The sequence below is a fragment of the Scomber scombrus genome, chromosome 12 (genome assembly GCF_963691925.1).
Source record: "Scomber scombrus chromosome 12, fScoSco1.1, whole genome shotgun sequence".
Lineage (NCBI taxonomy): Eukaryota > Metazoa > Chordata > Actinopteri > Scombriformes > Scombridae > Scomber > Scomber scombrus.
This window is the reverse complement of record NC_084981.1, coordinates 2,155,409-2,174,226: the sequence shown is the minus strand read 5'-3', so window position 1 is coordinate 2,174,226 and position 18,818 is coordinate 2,155,409. Positions and strand designations below refer to the sequence as shown.

At 38.4% G+C, this 18,818-nt stretch overlaps 1 protein-coding gene across 2 annotated transcripts in view; it reads left to right on the top strand.

Moving 5' to 3' along the window:
* Positions 1-4,503: 4,503 nt before the first annotated feature.
* hspa12a (heat shock protein 12A) overlaps positions 4,504-18,818 on the top strand; it is a 33,187-nt gene continuing 18,872 nt past the window's right edge. The window contains exons 1-5 of one of the 2 annotated variants that reach the window (XM_062430359.1): positions 4,504-4,578; positions 6,717-6,844; positions 15,954-16,140; positions 17,595-17,699; positions 17,943-18,059. In XM_062430359.1, the coding sequence (XP_062286343.1) occupies positions 4,507-4,578; positions 6,717-6,844; positions 15,954-16,140; positions 17,595-17,699; positions 17,943-18,059 (609 nt within the window). In that variant the 5' untranslated portion in view covers positions 4,504-4,506. The remainder of the gene's footprint in view (positions 4,579-6,716; positions 6,845-15,953; positions 16,141-17,594; positions 17,700-17,942; positions 18,060-18,818) is intronic. The other variant, XM_062430357.1, reaches the window with a different exon arrangement.

The window sequence follows — 18,818 nt, the reverse complement described above, 5'->3', positions numbered from 1 at the left end:
ATGTCTGAATACATATGAGTCACTTTTACATAAAAGTCATAATGATAATCTTCTTTAACACAAGTCTGAACTGAATGTTGTCAGATGAATGAAAAGAGAGCAATGTGCATCTTAATGTACCTTCTAACAGCACTGTAATAAATCTAATGCCTGTCTTCATCATGCACAACAGATATATAATGAGTTTAATAAAGCGCTGTGAAAGAGGCAGTTTTAAGTCATATCAGAACAGATTAGTCTATGAAAATGATTTCACCTCAACCAAGGCAAATCAAGTTTAAAAAAATAACCCACTAGTAATCAGAAGAACTCTCCTCCTGTGTTTTCACTTTACATTCATGGCAGCTGTCATTGAAAGTCTCTGCACTGTCCCACTCTATTAAACAGTGTTGAGCCTCCTTAATGCTCACAGTGATCATTCATTAAAAACCTTCAGTGTGTCATCCTACTGATCAACTAATCATTACATCTTATCAATGAGTTTCTCTTGCCTCTATTTGATAGTGGAAGAGACAGGAAATGTGTGTAGAGAGCGGCAACATGTGGTAAACATCGTAACAAATATCACATGAGCATCGTCTCTTTCTGTATATATCCTGTCACGTCTTAACATTAGTATTTTTAAGAGATTTCTTTCTGAAGGACAACAAGTTGAACAAACTTTAATTTAGCACAGGCAAATTTTAATAAAGCTGTAAAAGGTTTGTTTCTATCGCAGCAATGTGATCCTTATAGATCATCTCTGTAAACTACCCACTAATCCTAATTTAAGTTTTCTTCGTGCAATTATACAGCAAGTGAAATCTTAATCTTTCTTTCTTCTTACTCTTAGTTTTTTTTGCTTTTTTCTTTGATTAATGTAACCCTTGCACAACTAGAAATATTCAAACATAATAACAGCTGAATGCAGAAAGAACTACATTGATTTGACTGTGTTTTTATAGATTGTTTAAGTGAATGTAAGATACAGTGAGCGACCTGTAGCAGAAGCACAGTACGCAATATTGACTGAAATAACTTCTTCACCTGTTGGAATTAAAAGTAGCTTTGTAAGAATCACAGTAGAAGAAGAATACAGTTGACATTCACAGTTCACAGCTGCCTGTTAATCAAATGTCTTCTTACATGGAGGTAAACAAACTGAACTAGCTCAATACTAAAGAAATACAGCAGTGCAGATATGATTTACCGCCAGAGCAATCACTTTACTTCTCTAATTGTGATTTGATTTTTATGGCCATTGTTAGGAATAAAAACTCGAGGTTGTAAAGGTGATTTTAGGATTGGGCTGCCGGGGCAACGGAGAGACGAGCTGGATGTTGGTTAGATGGAGTCTAGCCACAGGTGGTCTATAATTCTTCACCGTAATTGCCTGGCAAAGTGTATTATGGGTCTTCAGACCACTCATCCACTCCGTAGGGGTGGACAAGAGAAAAGGGTGAGCGAGGTAGAAAAATAGGATGGATAACATGATGTCCCGCCGTGAGACAATTCTGCCAGACGCTCACAATACGTCGAGGGAGTACTATTATTGTGTGCGTCCAAAGAACACTTTCTGTGAAGGCTATTAAGCCAGACTAATGAAAATGATGGTAGCAAATGGGGAGACAAACTCCAATTCAATTGAAATGTCATTGCGTTTTAAAGACAGGTGCAACAGACATTTTCTACAGTTTGAATGGAGTCGATGTTGACAGTCGTGTTGAAGCACTGTGCAGAGAAAAAGAGGGCAGCTTTTCACTTCTCTGGCATTTACAGCCTGTTTTTTTTCCACAGTTCAGGTTCAGCAGTAGTGATTTGGTGTTCAGTACAGCAGACACTGTCCAACCAGCACCTCATAATAGTCCCTGAGTGTAGTTTCTGAGCCTCCTCACTTACCATGACTGTTTAGAAAGACCTTCAGGTTCAGGGGATCAAACTGAGAACAAAGAATATTTAAAACCATCTGACTCATACAATCTGGAATTCAATTCAGAATTTCAAAATATTACCTTACTGTGATGAATAATAATTCCTTGTCAAGTTAAAGTGTTTGTGAAGCAATAATAAATATGTGTTCTGAGTTTGTCACATCACAGAAAAATGTTTTAACCACCCAGCCAAATTTGAATAATTAAAAAATCATGTAGCATATGAAATTAGGCTTCAAAATCGTGGAATAATAATCAGTATCCTCTGCCCAACTAAACAGCCTCTGAGTTAACAACACTCATAACACTGTAGTAGTAAAGGGAAAATAATCTAAAAAGGTCACTTTTATATATTTTTTATTGTTAGACCAACACGTTTCCGTTTGCAGCCTTCATGGATTACCCTGATGAAGGCTGCAATAAAGTTGTTCCATATACTACGAGTGTTGCTGGAGCTTTGAGCTTCTTAACAACGCTCATACCAAACTCCTGTATAAAAATACACTATTTTAAATAAGCTCTACTTGTAGGTGTAAGGCAGAAACATAGATGATACTTAAAAAGATAAAGTAACATTAGGAGCCACTGTTTATTGCGGCATATATTATGTAGGTAAATGTGGACTTATTTCAGTAAAAGTGTATCTTTAATGATAAGTTAACAGGTGATCCATCACCAGTCATTGTTTTATTAAATTGTTTGTTGTTATTTTTTTCGATGGAGTTTGGTTTACTTAATGTTCCTCACTTCTCTGCTTTAAAGTTCTTGGTGGCTACATTGTGGCTGTGACACTTGGATCCTTGCCTTTAGATAGATAGATTGATGATAAGATTTGATACTCTTTTTGGGGATAAGACATAATGTTTCATATTAATAATTGTGGGAATTTAAAGATGGCACCTTTGGATTTGATGATTTTTTTTTTTTTTTTGCTTTTGACCACATCTCATGGTCTGAATAGAATTAACTCAGTTGACTCAGGTGTCATCGTGATACCTACAGTAAGTACTGAACATGATAACAGGTGTTTGTACATTGGAGGATATGTTCAGAGATGGTCTCTGGTGTCAGATATGAATGACCTATGTGATCACTGACTCCTGCTCTGTGACCTTTGACCCCCTCCCCAAGGGAAGCTGTGAGTGGTTTGGGTCTGGTGTTCACAAACAGCTGATGTTGTCTGATTCTGGTGTTCAGTCAGTCTCTTATAGGAGAGGACAAGTCAGTCTTATATGGGTGCTGGTTCTTGATTGGTCCAAACTATAATACTGATACCATAATACCACTATTAGTATTTGATCACCATTTGTTCCATTTTTGCCTACAGTTAAACTAACTTTTTCTTAGTGCAGTCATCCACTAATCATCTATTGCACCATTACATCATTATAGTGTTAATATGCTGTGAACTATGGTAGTGGTGGACAGGTTCAAACTCTCAGCGGGTTAACTAATTGGATGTTACCATATATTACCATATATTACCATATATTTGTGGTGCTTTGGATTTTCCAAGCAAATCAGCTGCAGTTTCACTCTCAGTTGGCAGAACAAGTCAGTTTATTACTTTGTAGCGCCGCCAATTTGAACCTTAAAACACACATAATCTGCACATTTACAGCTCTGTATTTTTAATCTGAGGCTCTACTGGAGTATCTTTGCATGATTTACAGTTGGCCTTCCTTATTTACATGTGGCCCTTTAGTTCAGGCTGTTTTAGCTCCTGTCTCTTTAAGGCTCCTGATAAGCCAATTCTGTTCTGATTGGTTAGTTTCCAGAAGCTGTGTCTTAGCTAAATTCTTTGATCCGAAATATAACCATAAAAACATATAACTATAAACAATCTCTAAAATGATCTGTAATTATATACATCTACAATATACATACATTTCTTATACTATATACAAGTGTGCAATGTTCCTGGGATTAAACACTAAGGACAGCCTCAGTCTTATTATGGTGCTTTTCCACTATACAGTTCTAGTACTACTCGGCTCGACTCGACTCGGTTTGGTAACAGGAACGAGCTTTTCCATTACTATAGTACCTACTCAACGTGGGCGGGGTCGTCATAGCAACTGCTGTGACTTCGTTTTATACGCGACACAAACACATAAACAATGGAGGACATGGAGGCGATGGTGTACTTGCTGCTGTATGAGGCTTTCTGTCACACACATTTAAAAATGTTGGGTTTGATTCTTTTGTCGGACGGCTCATGACTCTTCCAGTGACGACTCTCTGACCAATCGGTGGCCGGCAGTCTGTTGACGTCATATTTAGTATCGGCTCGGCTCGCTTGGAACCTCACCAGAGCAGGTTCTAAAAAAGTACCAGGTACCAGGTACTATCCCTAGTGGAAACGCAAAAAAAAACAGAGTCGAGTCGTGCTGGAATTGTGTAGTGGAAAAGCGCCAATAGTGGGAGTGGGAGGTACTGGGAGCTGTGGTGTTGTACAGTCTGATGGCTGATGGTATGAAAGAGCCCTCCAAATGTTTTGAGGCATGTGGCTGAATGAGTAAATGACTGAACATACATTGGGTCAGGGTTAGGGTTGTGACATTAATATTTCTCTCTGTCTCTCTCTGCAGATGCGATGGCTAATCCTTCTCCAGCAAAGAGCATGGGTGACCCTGGAATCACCCCACTGTCTCCCTCACACATTCAGGTAACTGTAACACACATGTACTCATTTCTACACTTAATTGTGCTTTATATTGAGCTATAAGTACAATCTGGTTTCTTGTCCTGTCACACAGTGTCTGTCCAGTATATAAATGGTTCATCCACATACTGTCCAGTGACTGTGGGTGAATATCAGTGGAGAGTATTGTGCAGAGGCAAACACATTACGTCCATATTAGAGTGGAGAAATAGTGCTGTTCCCTGTGGTGCTGCCCAGCTCAGTGTTATTCATTGCTTCCTCTTCCTCACTCATGTATTTTTCAAAGCAGTTTTAGTGGACTACAGAGGAAGGACCACACTGTGTCACTGCAGCAACAAACAGGGAGAGTTATCATTTTTCACAGTGAATAATGATAAGTAACACCAAGCTGAAGTCATGACATCACTCACTAGTTTCTGTAACTCAACGAAAGCTCCGTAGTCTAAAAATATCTACAGAGTTCAGTGCTCTCTGTCCTGCTGTTCTTACAGACATGTGAACTCACCACGACCCCTCCACTCACATACTGTATGTTGTACTTGGGTTTATGGGAAATGGTGTTAGGCAAAGACAGAAGACCGAAAAATATATATAAAAATAATGAATAAACAACGATATACTGTAGATAGTTTTTAGACATATGACGTGAGACATACTGAGGATGATTTGTAGTTATTTGTGTTGTTACTCATTTTGAGTACCACTAAGCAGGATCAGTGGGTTAGCCAGCTATCTGTGGGCTTAACTCACATTTTCATGTAGCTGGGTATATTACCATGGTAACAGATGCTAAGCAGCTAACCTGATCTGGAGCAGGTGAACTTGAAAGGATCAGACCAAAAACTGCCAACATCCCCAACACTGACCAATCGGATCTCAAGAAAAAGCGAGTCCTCATTCCTACAGGATGCTGACAAAAGTCAGTCACATCATTTTACTGTTCCAGGTCTCCATTTACACTCTGATTTTAAAACGGGGTAGTTTATGACTCTAAACACATAATGATGATTGTAGCAGAATTTTAAGTGTGTAAAGTTTCATTCATTCTGGGAGTGACAGCTGACAGTGTGGATGATTTTACACTCTGATTCTACCACTGTAGCTCAGAATAACCTGAGACAACTATAGACAGTCTGACATGACTTTTCATATGTGCATCTAAGGCTAGGTGATATGGGCAGAATCAAATTGACCAAATGCCTCAATATCGATATTGAGATTTTTGATAAATAATCATCAGTAATGTGGATATAATGACAAAGTGGATGAAGGCAGATAATTACATTTTTACTGTAATGCAGCCTTTGGGGTGGCTGTGGCTCAGGAGGAAGAGCGGTCGTCCACTAATTGGAAGATTGGCGGTTTGATTCCCGTTTCCTCCAGTCCACATGTCCATGTGTCTTTGGGCAAGACACTTAACCCCCAATTGCTCCTGTTGCTGTGCCAACGGTGTATGAATGGTTAGTTTCCTCCTGATGAGCAGGTTGGCACCCTGTGTGGTAGCTCCTGTCATCAGTGTATGAATGTGTGTGAATGGGTGAATTTGACATGAGTGGTCATAACAACTAGAAATGCGCTATATAAGTACAGTCCATTTACCATTTAAAAACAGGAAGAGACACTTATTCTATATCAGAATATTATGATATTCAAAATCTAAGACGATTTCTATAAAGTATCACGATATCAATATAATATTGATTTATTGCCCAGCCCTAATGTGCATCACATCTTCAGAATTTGCTCATCTTCTGTCACTATAACCATATTTTCCCCACAGGTATCTGCTATTAAATCTCATATCACATTATTACTTCATTGCCTCTTCCACACAAATGCAGGTTACTGGAAAGCCCAGAGATAACAGAGCTAAATGATCACTAGCTTCATGATGTCAGTAATTGAGGATCACTAGAGTCAGTGAAGCAGCTAATGTAAAGACAGTAGCAGTAACTAAGCTAAATTTCTAGCCCCAAGCAGCAGATCATATGTACTGTAGATTAATCTCTCAGGTATGCAGGCATGTTATCTTAATGTTTATGTCTGTGTTACATCGTGATTGATGTTTCTTTGAGTGAATATGTCTTCTTCAGTCTCATCATCATGTCTAACTCGTCTATCTCTATATTATCTCCGCACAGCAGAACGACACAGACCAGGTCCCGTCAGGTCCATCCTTCGTGGTGGTGGTTGCCATTGACTTTGGCACCACGTCCAGCGGTTATGCTTACGCCTTCACCAAGGAGCCAGAGTGCATTCATACCATGAGGTAGGCCAGCACTGCAATGCAGACACTCACTGAGAGGTGTGGAGGTGGGCTGAAGCTAGAGCAACACAGTCTGACTTTGCCATCAGTGGCTTACCTGCTTTGAGCACAGTGAAAAACAGTGGTGCTTTCTTTGCATAAGCAGAATAAAATGATCCAGGAGCTATTTTAACAATATAAAACACGAGTCATTTACTTTGTAATGTATGCCCCTTAAATGCATAGGAATATCCTCTCTGAGGACCAGAGATGTGCTCAGTCTCTAGTTTCTTTTAAAGTTTCTACTTCCTCTCAATAATATTCAATTCATCCTTTGTAACTGAAAAATCCAGATTTTCCGGAGCTCCTTTTATGTCTGCCGTAAATTACTGTTATCATTATTAATATTTGCATTTCTTACTGCTGCCATCCCCCATCATTATTCATATTCATCTCTCTCCTTTTCCTCCTCTCTACTCTTGTGTTATTTTCATCCTATTGTCACGTAAAGCACATTGTGTTTTCCTCTGGGTACAAAACCTGCCTTAAATAAATACAGTTCACCTTGCCCTACCAAACAAAACAAAAAAGTAATGTGCATTAGGGCTGTAACGATACACCGATCTACATCGACACATCGATTTAATGTGCAATCTGGTTTCTTGTCCTGTCACACAGTGTCAAGAAACTTATGATTTACACCCCTAATGTGCATTAGGGACATTGATGAGCGATTTAAGAGAGCTTTATTGTCATATGAGTCATGTAGGCCTGTCACAATAATGATGTTATCTACTTATTGTACAATAACGTAATTATCAACATCATTTCTATATATGGACTTATCATATGATACATGGACATGACCTTGATCATGTTATTGACCTCAGTATTACCACACTTCACATTAGCAGCTAAGACTCTATTCATGTCACATTGGCTAAACAAGTAGTGTCCTCCATTCCTCACTGTGTACGTCCTGAGTGGAGACTGTAGAAGAATTAAAGGTAAATAACTCTGTCCCCAACCATAATGGCACTCTGTGTTTTTACACAAGTGTAGCGCCCACTCTCCAATCATTATTATGCTATTATATTATCATTATATCAGTGGTATAAAATAAGATTCAAATCACAATAATATCAATTATCGCAATTATTTCTGAGACGATATATCGTCAAACAATAGTAGTTATGATGACAGGCCTAGAGTCATGTAGATAGTCTTTTCTCTGAGGGAGGCACATTTCAAGGAATTCACAAATCGATTATTGGATGTGTCAACAATGCAGGTATCATTTAATGGAATATCAAGACTCAAGAGTGACGTTTTGAGCCTGTTGCTTTTCAGACTGGAACAAAAATTTGTATAGTCATTATTTTAAATAGATCAAGGCCCAGGTCACCTGACAATCACATGCTGTGTCAATTCAGTATCTACAGGTGTATGTATAAGTGAAAAGAAGATAATGGCATATACTACAAATGTATGCATTTTTTCTGCCTTTACAGGTTTGTGTTTTTTTGTCCAGCACCTGGTTTTTTATTCCAGATGTGCGTATCTATCACACCATTTTTTTTAACCTGTCAACAATCTCACGAATGCTCACCTACTCATAAACAGGTCAATATAAATGCTGCAAGCAAAGCCCACAGAAAAGTAAGAGAGGTTTAGAAATGGAATAGAAGTATGTTCTTGCATGAGATCCACTGAATGTAGAGGATTTAATGTAGCAGTGGGATTAGTACAGTCTCTGAGCAGCTCTGCAGCTGAACAATACTGTGTGACTAAAACCTCAGCGTGCCTCTTATTCATTACAACAGAGTCCAGGAGGCAGCTCAGTCACATAGACACTCATCCCTCGATAAATCCTGGGTTTATTCTGTGGTGGTCCCACATATAGTGACAGTCACTAGTGGGAAAAAAATGTGTAGTCAACTTCATCCATTGCTTATAAATGAAATATTAAAGAATAGGTAGAAATATATTAGAAGATGTTTTTTTTACAGTGAGTATGATCTGTGTGATGCATGCACCAAAACATAGCTGTGCTAATGTTGACTGTGCAGCCACACAGTAATAGATGTAGTGTGTGTGTGTGTGTGTGTTTCTCCCTCCTGTTTCCCTGTTTTAGAAACGATCATTTAACAGTGTAACAGATATGATCTGGAGCAGTCAGACTAATGGTCCGTGTCAGCGTTCGTGAGCTTGTTATCACAAAGCTCAAGATGCTCGTAAAACACTCCGTCCTCATCTAGCTGCATTCTGGCACGTTAGCACATATTTCACATTTTGTTGAAATTAGCCTGTTTGCTTTTTTGTTTTTTTCCTTCTAACAGAGAGCGAGATGGGAAGTCATGTCTGTGTGTTAATAAGCTGGAGTCAGGACCTGTTAGCTAGCTAGCTAGCTTAGCAAAAAGTCTGGAAGCAGCTAGCCTGGTTCTGTCTGTACTAAAAAACACCTAAAAACATCTCTTAACAGTGAAAATGACAACTGGTGATTTTAAGTGGCACCTTATGCTTGAAAGATGTCTTTATGAATAAGAGTGTCCATCTGCCCAGCACTGTGCAGCGTTTCCAAGATGGTGGCAAAAGTCACTGCATCTGGCTGTTTGCTAAGAAAAATTTTACAGTACGCAGCTCCATCCTTTGTTATTTTTACATTTCTGTTTGTGTAAAGATGAAACAAACAAGATAGAACGTATTTATTTAGAGCGTTTGTTGATGTGGTTATGAAGTTAGGAGTCAGACTAGCTGTTTACCCTGTGTCTATCTTAATGCTAAGCTAGGCTAATTCCAGCTCTGTACTTAACACACAGTCCGTTCTATTATTTTACAGCTGCTTATGATCGGACAATATTTCAACAACAATGGACAACATCTGACAATGTTAGCTTCTTTTGCTAAATGAAAAGACGTTTTTTATAGAAAAGCATGTTTATATTCCTCAAAGTCGGGTAATGTTTGTTAACTGAAACTCAGGTATTGTATCGGCACTAGTACTGGCAAACCTTATCAGTCAAATCAATCCAAAGATATTCAGTTTACTGCCACAGAGGACTAAAAGAACCAGAAATTATTATAATTTAAGAAGCTGGAACAATGGAATTTTTTTTTTTTTTTAAATGACTGAATGAATAATTTAATAGTTGGTAACTAATCCATTAACAATAATAATAATAGTAATAATAATAATGATAGTAATAACTTTGTGGCTCAGGAGGTAGAGCGGTCGTCCACCAATTGGAAGATTGGCGGTTCGATTCCCGGCTCCTGCAGTCCACATGTCCATGTGTCCTTGGGCAAGATACTTAACCCCAAAATTGCTCCCGTTGCTGTGCCAACGGTGTATGAATGTGTATGAATGGTTAGTTTCCTCCTGATGAGCAGGTTGGCACCCTGTGTGGTAGCTCCTGTCATCAGTGTATGAATGTGTGTGAATGGGTGAATGAGACGTAATGTAAAAGCACTTTGAGTGTTCATAACGACTAGAGAAGCGCTATATAAGTACAGTCCATTTAACATTAATATTTATTTGTATAGCACCTTTCATACAAGAAATGCAGCTCAAAGTGCTTTACACCAAACTAAATGATGATGTAAAAGGAGCATAAAACAATATTTAAAAAGAACCAAAAAGAAAGATGAAAGAAAAAGAAACATTAATGTAATCTAAAATGGAAAATAAATTAGCAATAATTTTAAAATAGTAAAAAGTACTACATGGGAAAAGTAGCTAAAATAAAATAAATGCAATATACACAATCACCCATAAAGTTGGAATAATTTTGTTTTTAGACACATTCCTCTTTTTATTTTCTATTTATACACATCAGTAATCACCTTTGACCAAGTGCAATGAGATTGATCAATACAATTTTGAGAATATATACACTTTATATATCTATCATGAATAAATCACATTTTCACAACCATTTCATGGAAAGAGGTAAAAAATATTATATTTCAACTTTATGGGCGACCATGTATGAAATCAAGTAAAATACAAAGTTTTAAAAGAAGTTCAGTAGTGCATCAGTGCGGAGATGACTGTCAGATAAGACAAAAGACTAAAGTGAAGAGGCCAGTTGTTAGCTTTCTTTTAAATATGTTTAGCCAGCTGGATCCATTAATGGCCTCATTGTTGTAGCTCTGTATAATTCCTTACTGTGAAATCTAATCTTATTTGACAGTTTTGAAGCTGTGCTGTTTATATGTAGTACAGGTTATAATAGCAGTAAGTTATTTACTGTCATACAGGAGTTTAGACATCTAAATAATAAGTAACGATAGACATTTGAGCAAAGACCCTTATTTGTCAAGCCAAATCTACATTTTCTGTAGTTTTTAATTTTGTAAAATGTAATGTTGTGTTACCTTTTATCGAGGCATTCCACTCTTTCTGTCCAATGTTAACGAAATTTGATATTAGCTGTGAAAGAAGCTGGAGTACTACCCCGAGAGTCCCATGACCCCCCCAGGTCAGAGCTCTTGGCCCCAGTGCCAGGCACCACAGGGGTTAACAGCTTCCATCCCACCACAGGCTGACAGGTGTTTAAGTTGCAGCTCATGTGTGATTCTTCACATTCTTGGCATTGCTCCTCTGTGTTGCTATTATTCATGGTGTTGCAACACATGTCCTTAAATCCTTTTTTATCTTATCAGCCAAATCGGGCAGTATGGTGTGAGAAGAAAGATGTGAAGAGAAGCAGGATAATTGCTGCTCTAGTTAATGGAGTCTTACCTACTGCGCTGTTACTAATGTGCTTCTCTGGTTTGTGTGTGTGTCTGTCTGTTTTAGACATCCATTATATTTGGTAGCAAAGTAAGGATACATTAAAAAAAAATGCTATGACTAGTTTTTATTTATCTTCATAACTTCAGTAGACCTAAATGAAATCAGTATTTACTGTAAGAAAACTTTAGGCTAAATCTAAAAATGCATGTATGTAAATTAGTTGGACAAGTTGCTACAGTTCTTCTTCTGTGGATTTTGGCATCTCAGCTGCTTCTGTCTCTTCATGTAATCCCAGACTGACTCCATGATGTTGAGATCAGGACTCTGTGGAGGCCAAACCATCTGCTGCAGGACTCCTTGTTCTTCTTGTTGATGAAGATAGTTCTTTATGACTCTGGCTGGATGTTTGAGCTCATTGTCATGCTGCAGAATACATTAGAGACTGATCAGACTCCTCCCTAATAAGAATCTTAACATCTAAAGTGTAACAGGATTACAGATGAGGTGCAGCTGAGAGTCCAGGTGAACAGAGTTGGCTGATGAGGTGAGTTAGGCTGACTGGCAGTAATGGAGCAGAGGTGGGGTGAATGAAAATGAACCAGAGAGGCAGGTAAATGAGCAGAACTGTGACTTCAAGTGCCTAAAGCCTTTTCACAGTACTAGAAATTCCAAACAATCAGAGATCTGGGGATTACTAAATGCACAGTAGTTGCTTGAACCACAGCGAGAACAGCCACTAACAAACCTACACCCCTTACATTTTTATGAAGGACACACCTTACTGTAAATGGGAGCGTGTCTATGTTCCCACAGCTCTATGTTTCACAGCCCTATGTTCCCACAACTCTATGTTCCCAGAGCTCTATGTTCCCACAGCTCTATGTTCCCACATTTCTAAGAGATTATTAAAATTTAGACCCTATTGTCCCACAGCCACAGACATGTGGGGTGTCCTGGTACCTCTGTGAGGCTACGAGTGAAAGTCCTTCATGAGCAATAATTTACAAATTAAGTACTGAGGCGGGCACAATGCTGTCCTGATTGGGCCGTCTTTTACGCTCGCAAGATCAGGTAGATCAGGCTTTTCTCTTCATTGGGTTGACCAATCCATCTGACACGGCACGGCGCACAGGCTTTGAGCATTGGCATAACCAGGGACTTATGGAGCTGAATTTTCAAAATTCACAAATATAAAACATTTAAATGTTGAAGTTCTATCTAATCTGCTGATGCCTGACTATCATGATGGAGACTGGGGTTTGTCTCCCACTTGGGCCGAAAAGATTCATGTATGACACTGGGTGCCGTAGACCCGGACGAGTGTGGGGAAAATTTTGCAAATGGATCAACTGTACAAAAGCTCATTATGATCACATATACAATTATAAACCATTGTGTTAAAGCCTCATCTATAACTCAAAATCATGCCAATCGGCATCAGTGCTCACAAAAATCATGTGTCTTTTCGTCTTCTTTTCTTGTAAAGACTTGTATGATAATAACACTCACTTTACTTTTTTTGAATCCCTTAAATGAGAAAAAATATCCATCAGGCCTCTGGGCATTGCCTCAGGAATCCCTCCTCACACGACTCATTAACTCTAACCTTCAGATAATATTGAATAAGATATGTTCAGTCAGTGCTACCACATTTGCAGTGAAAACAGCTCCAGATCCTCTTGATTATTTAACTTGGATGAAACCCTCCTCTACCGAAATCCTTACCCAAACAAGGGCTGCTGAGGAAAAATCACAAAGGCAACACAGAGGCTGCCTGTATTGTATCAGAGAGAAGGTTTTTAGTTTCGAGCACGAGATTCTTGAATAGCTGTATGGGAGGGGAGGGGAGTGTACTGTGTGCTAGTACGAGACATTCCCCCCAGTATAGAAGTAACATTAGCATTCAGTAGCTGTCTTCACTTGTGAGGGAAACAATTGAAGCAGGAACCTGATTACTGGAACAACAACCCCAGCAAAATACAGAAAACAGTCAGAGGTGCTGACAGCAAGAGATGAAAGCTAGAGTCTTATCTCATCATTTCAAATGTCTGTCAGGGAGAGAAGGTTACTAAGAATGAATGTTCTACCTGTTTTCTACCTCAGCTGACCTTCTCTCAGAGAAATACATTCATAATTGATAGACCAGAATGATTCAATGGATGCTTCAGTCAGTTGGAGCAGTGTTCAGGGTGATGTAAGGTCAGGCTGTAGTTATATACAGTAATGCTGAGTCTAGTTAGAACAGTAGTCTAGCTTGTTGTTGGTGTTCTGACTTAAAAGGAGAAGTCTGCTGTATCTTATATTTATAACTTTTGATAGAAAAAATAATGCAATTTCCCTCTTTAATAAGTAATAAAACACATTACTCAGTGTAATACACTCAGGGTCTGTGTAGTTGACAGGCTGTGTCTGAAGTAACTTCCTATTTACTATGTAGGTCACTACATTTACCCTCCACCATTTTATTTGAGTGTCTTAATGCTCAGTGTGTAAATATATACACTATATTTTACCCTCAAATATTCCACCATGGAATAAAAAAACTCCATGGTACGCTAGTTCCTGCTAACAATCCCACAATGCAATGCTCCACATTTTAAAGATGTGAAAGCCATCGTCACATGACTCTACAGTTGATGGTTATGACACAAAATGATGATTAGTTAGTGTCTGAAGTCCTGATTTGCTGCTTACTACTAAGTGAACTATGTAAGGTTTATTATACAGGGAGCAGTGATGGAGTGAATAAGGGAGTGATTTCAGACACAGCCACGGTCTTGATGCTATAGTCTTACATAGTCTGGTACGAGCGGTAGCTAGGGTGGCTAACGTAACGTTAGCAAAGAAGTTTGTGGTGGACAGGTACATCCAGAAGACAAATAAACACCTGCAATGGGAGGTGCAATGTGTGGACTTTTCTCTTGTTTCTCAATGTAATGTTAGCGAAATCGAAAAGTTAGCTTTTTAATTGAACTACTCTTCGCTGTTACTGTGGCACTCTTTTTTATAAATAATTATCTCCTAATTACCATTTGTGGCAACAGTAGCTGCTGTTTAGCTCATTTACAAAGGCTTACTTTAAATGTCAATATGTGATAAAATATTCCCTCTGTGTATTTTCTGGTAGAAATCCTAACAACTGATGCAGTGTAAATACATGGGTCAATGACGTATAAGGATTTAGAACAACTCAATTTTAAATAATAAAAACAAGCATATCTAATGCAGTAGTTCAAACATTCAGAATGTTGTGTAACTGAAGATCCATATTATACATTTGAAATTAAGTGATTTTAGTGGGTTTTTCAAGATTAATTGGCACTGGCCTTTAAAAAGAGTCATGTGGTGCGACCATGATTCATCTTGAAATAAATCAATTTACTTAACACGCTTCACATCTTTTTTTTACAAGTTTTCAGTAATATAAAGTGTTTGGAAACAAAGTATTTGCATTTTTTTAAGTCTTTGTAAATGATGATCTTTTATTTATATAAGACATTTCAAGATGAATCATGGTCGCACCAAATGACTTTTTTTTCAGGCCAGTGCCAATTAATCTTGAAAAACCCATTAAAATCAGTTTCAAATGTATAATATGAATTTTCAGGTACACAACATTCTGAATGTTTGAACTACTGCATTAGATATGCTTGTTTTTATTATTTAAAATTGAGTTGTTGAAAATCCTTATACGTCATTGACCCATATACACTTAAATGACTGTGTTGTTTGCATTAGTAGTGACAGTCACATTTACTGACTAAAAAACAAAGTCAAAGATACTGTAAATCAATACAAATATAGATTTTGTGGCTCAGTAAAGATCACACTAAAGAATAGAACAGTCTCAACCACATTACAATAAAAACGCATAAAAGATATAAAAGATATCCCACCAACCTGATACTTCTTATCAGCTGAAAACAGTTCCATCCATATCTCTCAAATGAGTTCCTCTTCACATCAGGTGCTCTTGGCCTCTATAATCCCATCATACACTTCTCCCAAGGAAAGAAGATAGCACTAATAATAGCTGACCTCCATTTTTGTAGATAGAAATACTGTGGTACCTCAATTAGCCTACGAGCTGAGCTCAGGTAGCTTTTCTGAAAGAATTTGATCACTAATTTGAACCTCGTTAAAGTATTTACAACGTATCTGTCAACGTCAGAAATAAGCCTGAACAAAAAAAAAAAAAAGAAGACTTTTCACTATACATTTACAGTAGTAGTACATGTGCAATTGATGGAAAAGTCCCAAAAGAATGTTTCTTAAGTAGAGGGAAATTATTATTCAAAGTGCTGACAGTTCCAACAATTTGTATGTGATTAATATAAAAGCAGATATACAGATTTATGATAACAATGCATTAATAAGTGGTTTGTTTCCTCTCAGGCGCTGGGAAGGTGGGGACCCCGGTGTGTCCAATCAGAAGACTCCTACCACAATCCTGTTGACTCCAGACAGGAAGTTCCACAGTTTTGGCTACGCGGCTCGTGACTTCTATCACGACCTGGACCCTAGCGAGTCTAAACAGTGGTTGTACCTGGAGAAATTCAAAATGAAGCTCCACACCACTGCAGTAAGAAAACACACACACACACACACACACACACACACACACACACACACACACACACACACACACACACACACACACACACACAGAGTGCTGACACTGCAGCACACTGCTGACTTCTTTCGCTATGAGTGGCTGTTGGCTCAGATACTTTACTGCCCATAACTCACTGCAGGGCATGATCTGGATGATGCCATTGCCATCAGCAGTACACCTCTGATTCTGCTGAGGTGTTTAAATCAAAGTCATGTCAGCAGGATCAGAGCACTTTGTTGGTCTTTTAAGAAAATTCCGAGCTGGCCCTTTTACAATTGTCCATCGAACCACAGTCATTTTATAGCAGTTGTAATTATAGCAACACTTAAATAAAAGTACAGATGATGTTTATGTGAATGCTGTTCCACCACGACAACAATAAACACGAATCAATGAGTATTCAGAGTTTAAATGGAGACAGACAAGAATAATAATAAGTACCACTAGCAGCCCCTGCTGGTGTTCATTACAGCTTAAACGTGTCTTTGGAAAGGCACTGTACATATTGACAGTTGTGTTGTCAGTATGAGAATTTAAGAATATAAATATAAGGTGTGATATGAGGGTGGTGCTACAGGAAAGGTTGGATGGTCATTGACTTCTTAAGTGTTTATCTTCCTCTATTTGTATAGCATGTAGAGTATGAACATTCTCAAAAACATTTCATGGAAATGTATCATCTAAAATGTCTTCTGAGCAAAGTTGACAATGAAAGGTTGAGATCAGAGATTATATATTGTGAATTAACCCCATAAAAAGACCTAAATCCACAATGAACTGATCTACAAAAATTATTATGTATCAAATTCTGATATATCCATGACCACCATGAACACACACTGTAGTTTATTTAGACTCAAACCCCCACACACACACACACACACACACACACACACACACACACACACACACACAGTCCTGCTGCCCGTACATTTACTAGAACAAATGTGGATTAATCCACTGCTGAAAATATTCCCAAACAAATGCACTATTTCTTCCTGTTTGAGTAACGCTATAAACTACAGTCAGATGTAAGTCTTTAGTAGAAACCAGTGTGTCACAGACAGGCCAGGGTTGCCAGTCTTTTCATGGGATTTGTTGACAATAACAAAAATGTAGTGTAACACCAGCCATAGGCTATTCTTTTTAGCCTGATGATGGACCAACACCACTAGAAATCCTCTTCTGGTCACCATGAATATTTTATGCCAGTGTGGCCAGTTGCTGCTGAGACACTGTTTTGATCGAAGTGTTTTGATTGACTGACTTACCTGACCTTGCAACAAAGCCAAAAAGGATAGCTGAAAATGTAATTGCAAATCTAGACTTCATATATCCTCTATATGTGACAATGAGTCTATGTTCTGTTCATCTGCCATGTTTGTTGTAATTAATTTATTAAACTTCTCCCGCTCACCCAGAATCTGTCCATCGACACAGACCTCCAGGCAGCCAATGGGAAGCGAGTGAAAGCTCTGGACATTTTTGCGTATGCGCTGGCCTTCTTTAAGGAGCAGGCACTAAAGGTAACACACTTATCTCATGTATATTCTGTTGTTTTACATAAACTATGTATTTTATTTGGTTGCCATTGATATATTTAAATTCTGTAGAATTTATTTTTAATAAAAGGCAGTACTCAAAAATACTTTATCTGACTTGTGCAGGTGGTACCTTGTGACAAAGTGAGCGGAAGGTAATGGAGAGCAAATGAAATGAATGCGCAGTGACCTTGTCTTTTCTAACCCACTCGACTTTTCATCCTGCAGGAGCTGAGTGATCAGACAGGTGGCGACTTTGACAACAATGATGTGAGATGGGTCATCACTGTTCCTGCCATCTGGAAAATGCCTGCAAAACAGTTCATGAGGGAAGCTGCCTATAAGGTGGGCTGAGAGGCTATACTCATATATCTTACTAACACAAAGGACATTTTCTTTCCAGTTAGCAAATGACTGATAGATAGATAGATGGATAGATAGAGATAGATAGAGAGAGAGAGAGAGAGAGAGAGAGAGAGAGAGAGAGAGAGAGAGAGAGAGAGAGAATCGCTGAAAACTGGATTTAACATTACAGTAAGATAAAAATAATGTCTGTTTTACAAATATATTAAAGAGGGAGAAGGAGCTGGATGCTCAGGGCTGCTGCAGCTCCACCCAGTAATCAAGACTCCCTGTCATACGTGACTGCCATACACATACAGTGACCTACAGACTGTGGTAGAGGACATGGGGATGGAGCCAGACTGTCATCAATACAGAGAGGCAAAGAAACACAAAGAAAGGACAGAAGGAAGGAGAACTAAAGAGATAAAACCTCAGGACCAACAAGTTAACACTTTTTAACACACATTTTAATCAATGCAAATACATCTTGCAAGGCCCTTTGTGAAGTGTTCATTTGTTACTTATGGATTTTCTCTTTTGAACCAATCATCTATAACACACATATCAGAGATTCAATTTTCATAGGATTAACGGCTATGAGGATCAGCAGCTACACAGAGAGGATGTCACATCAAAGCTGGCCTCTGTTCCACTAGTTTCTGTAACTCAGTGCAATCTCCCTCAACATGTCTTTCATTGGTTGTCAATAAAAAGCGTTAGGACAAACTCCTCTACAGCAGTTGCTCTTAGATGCCGAGA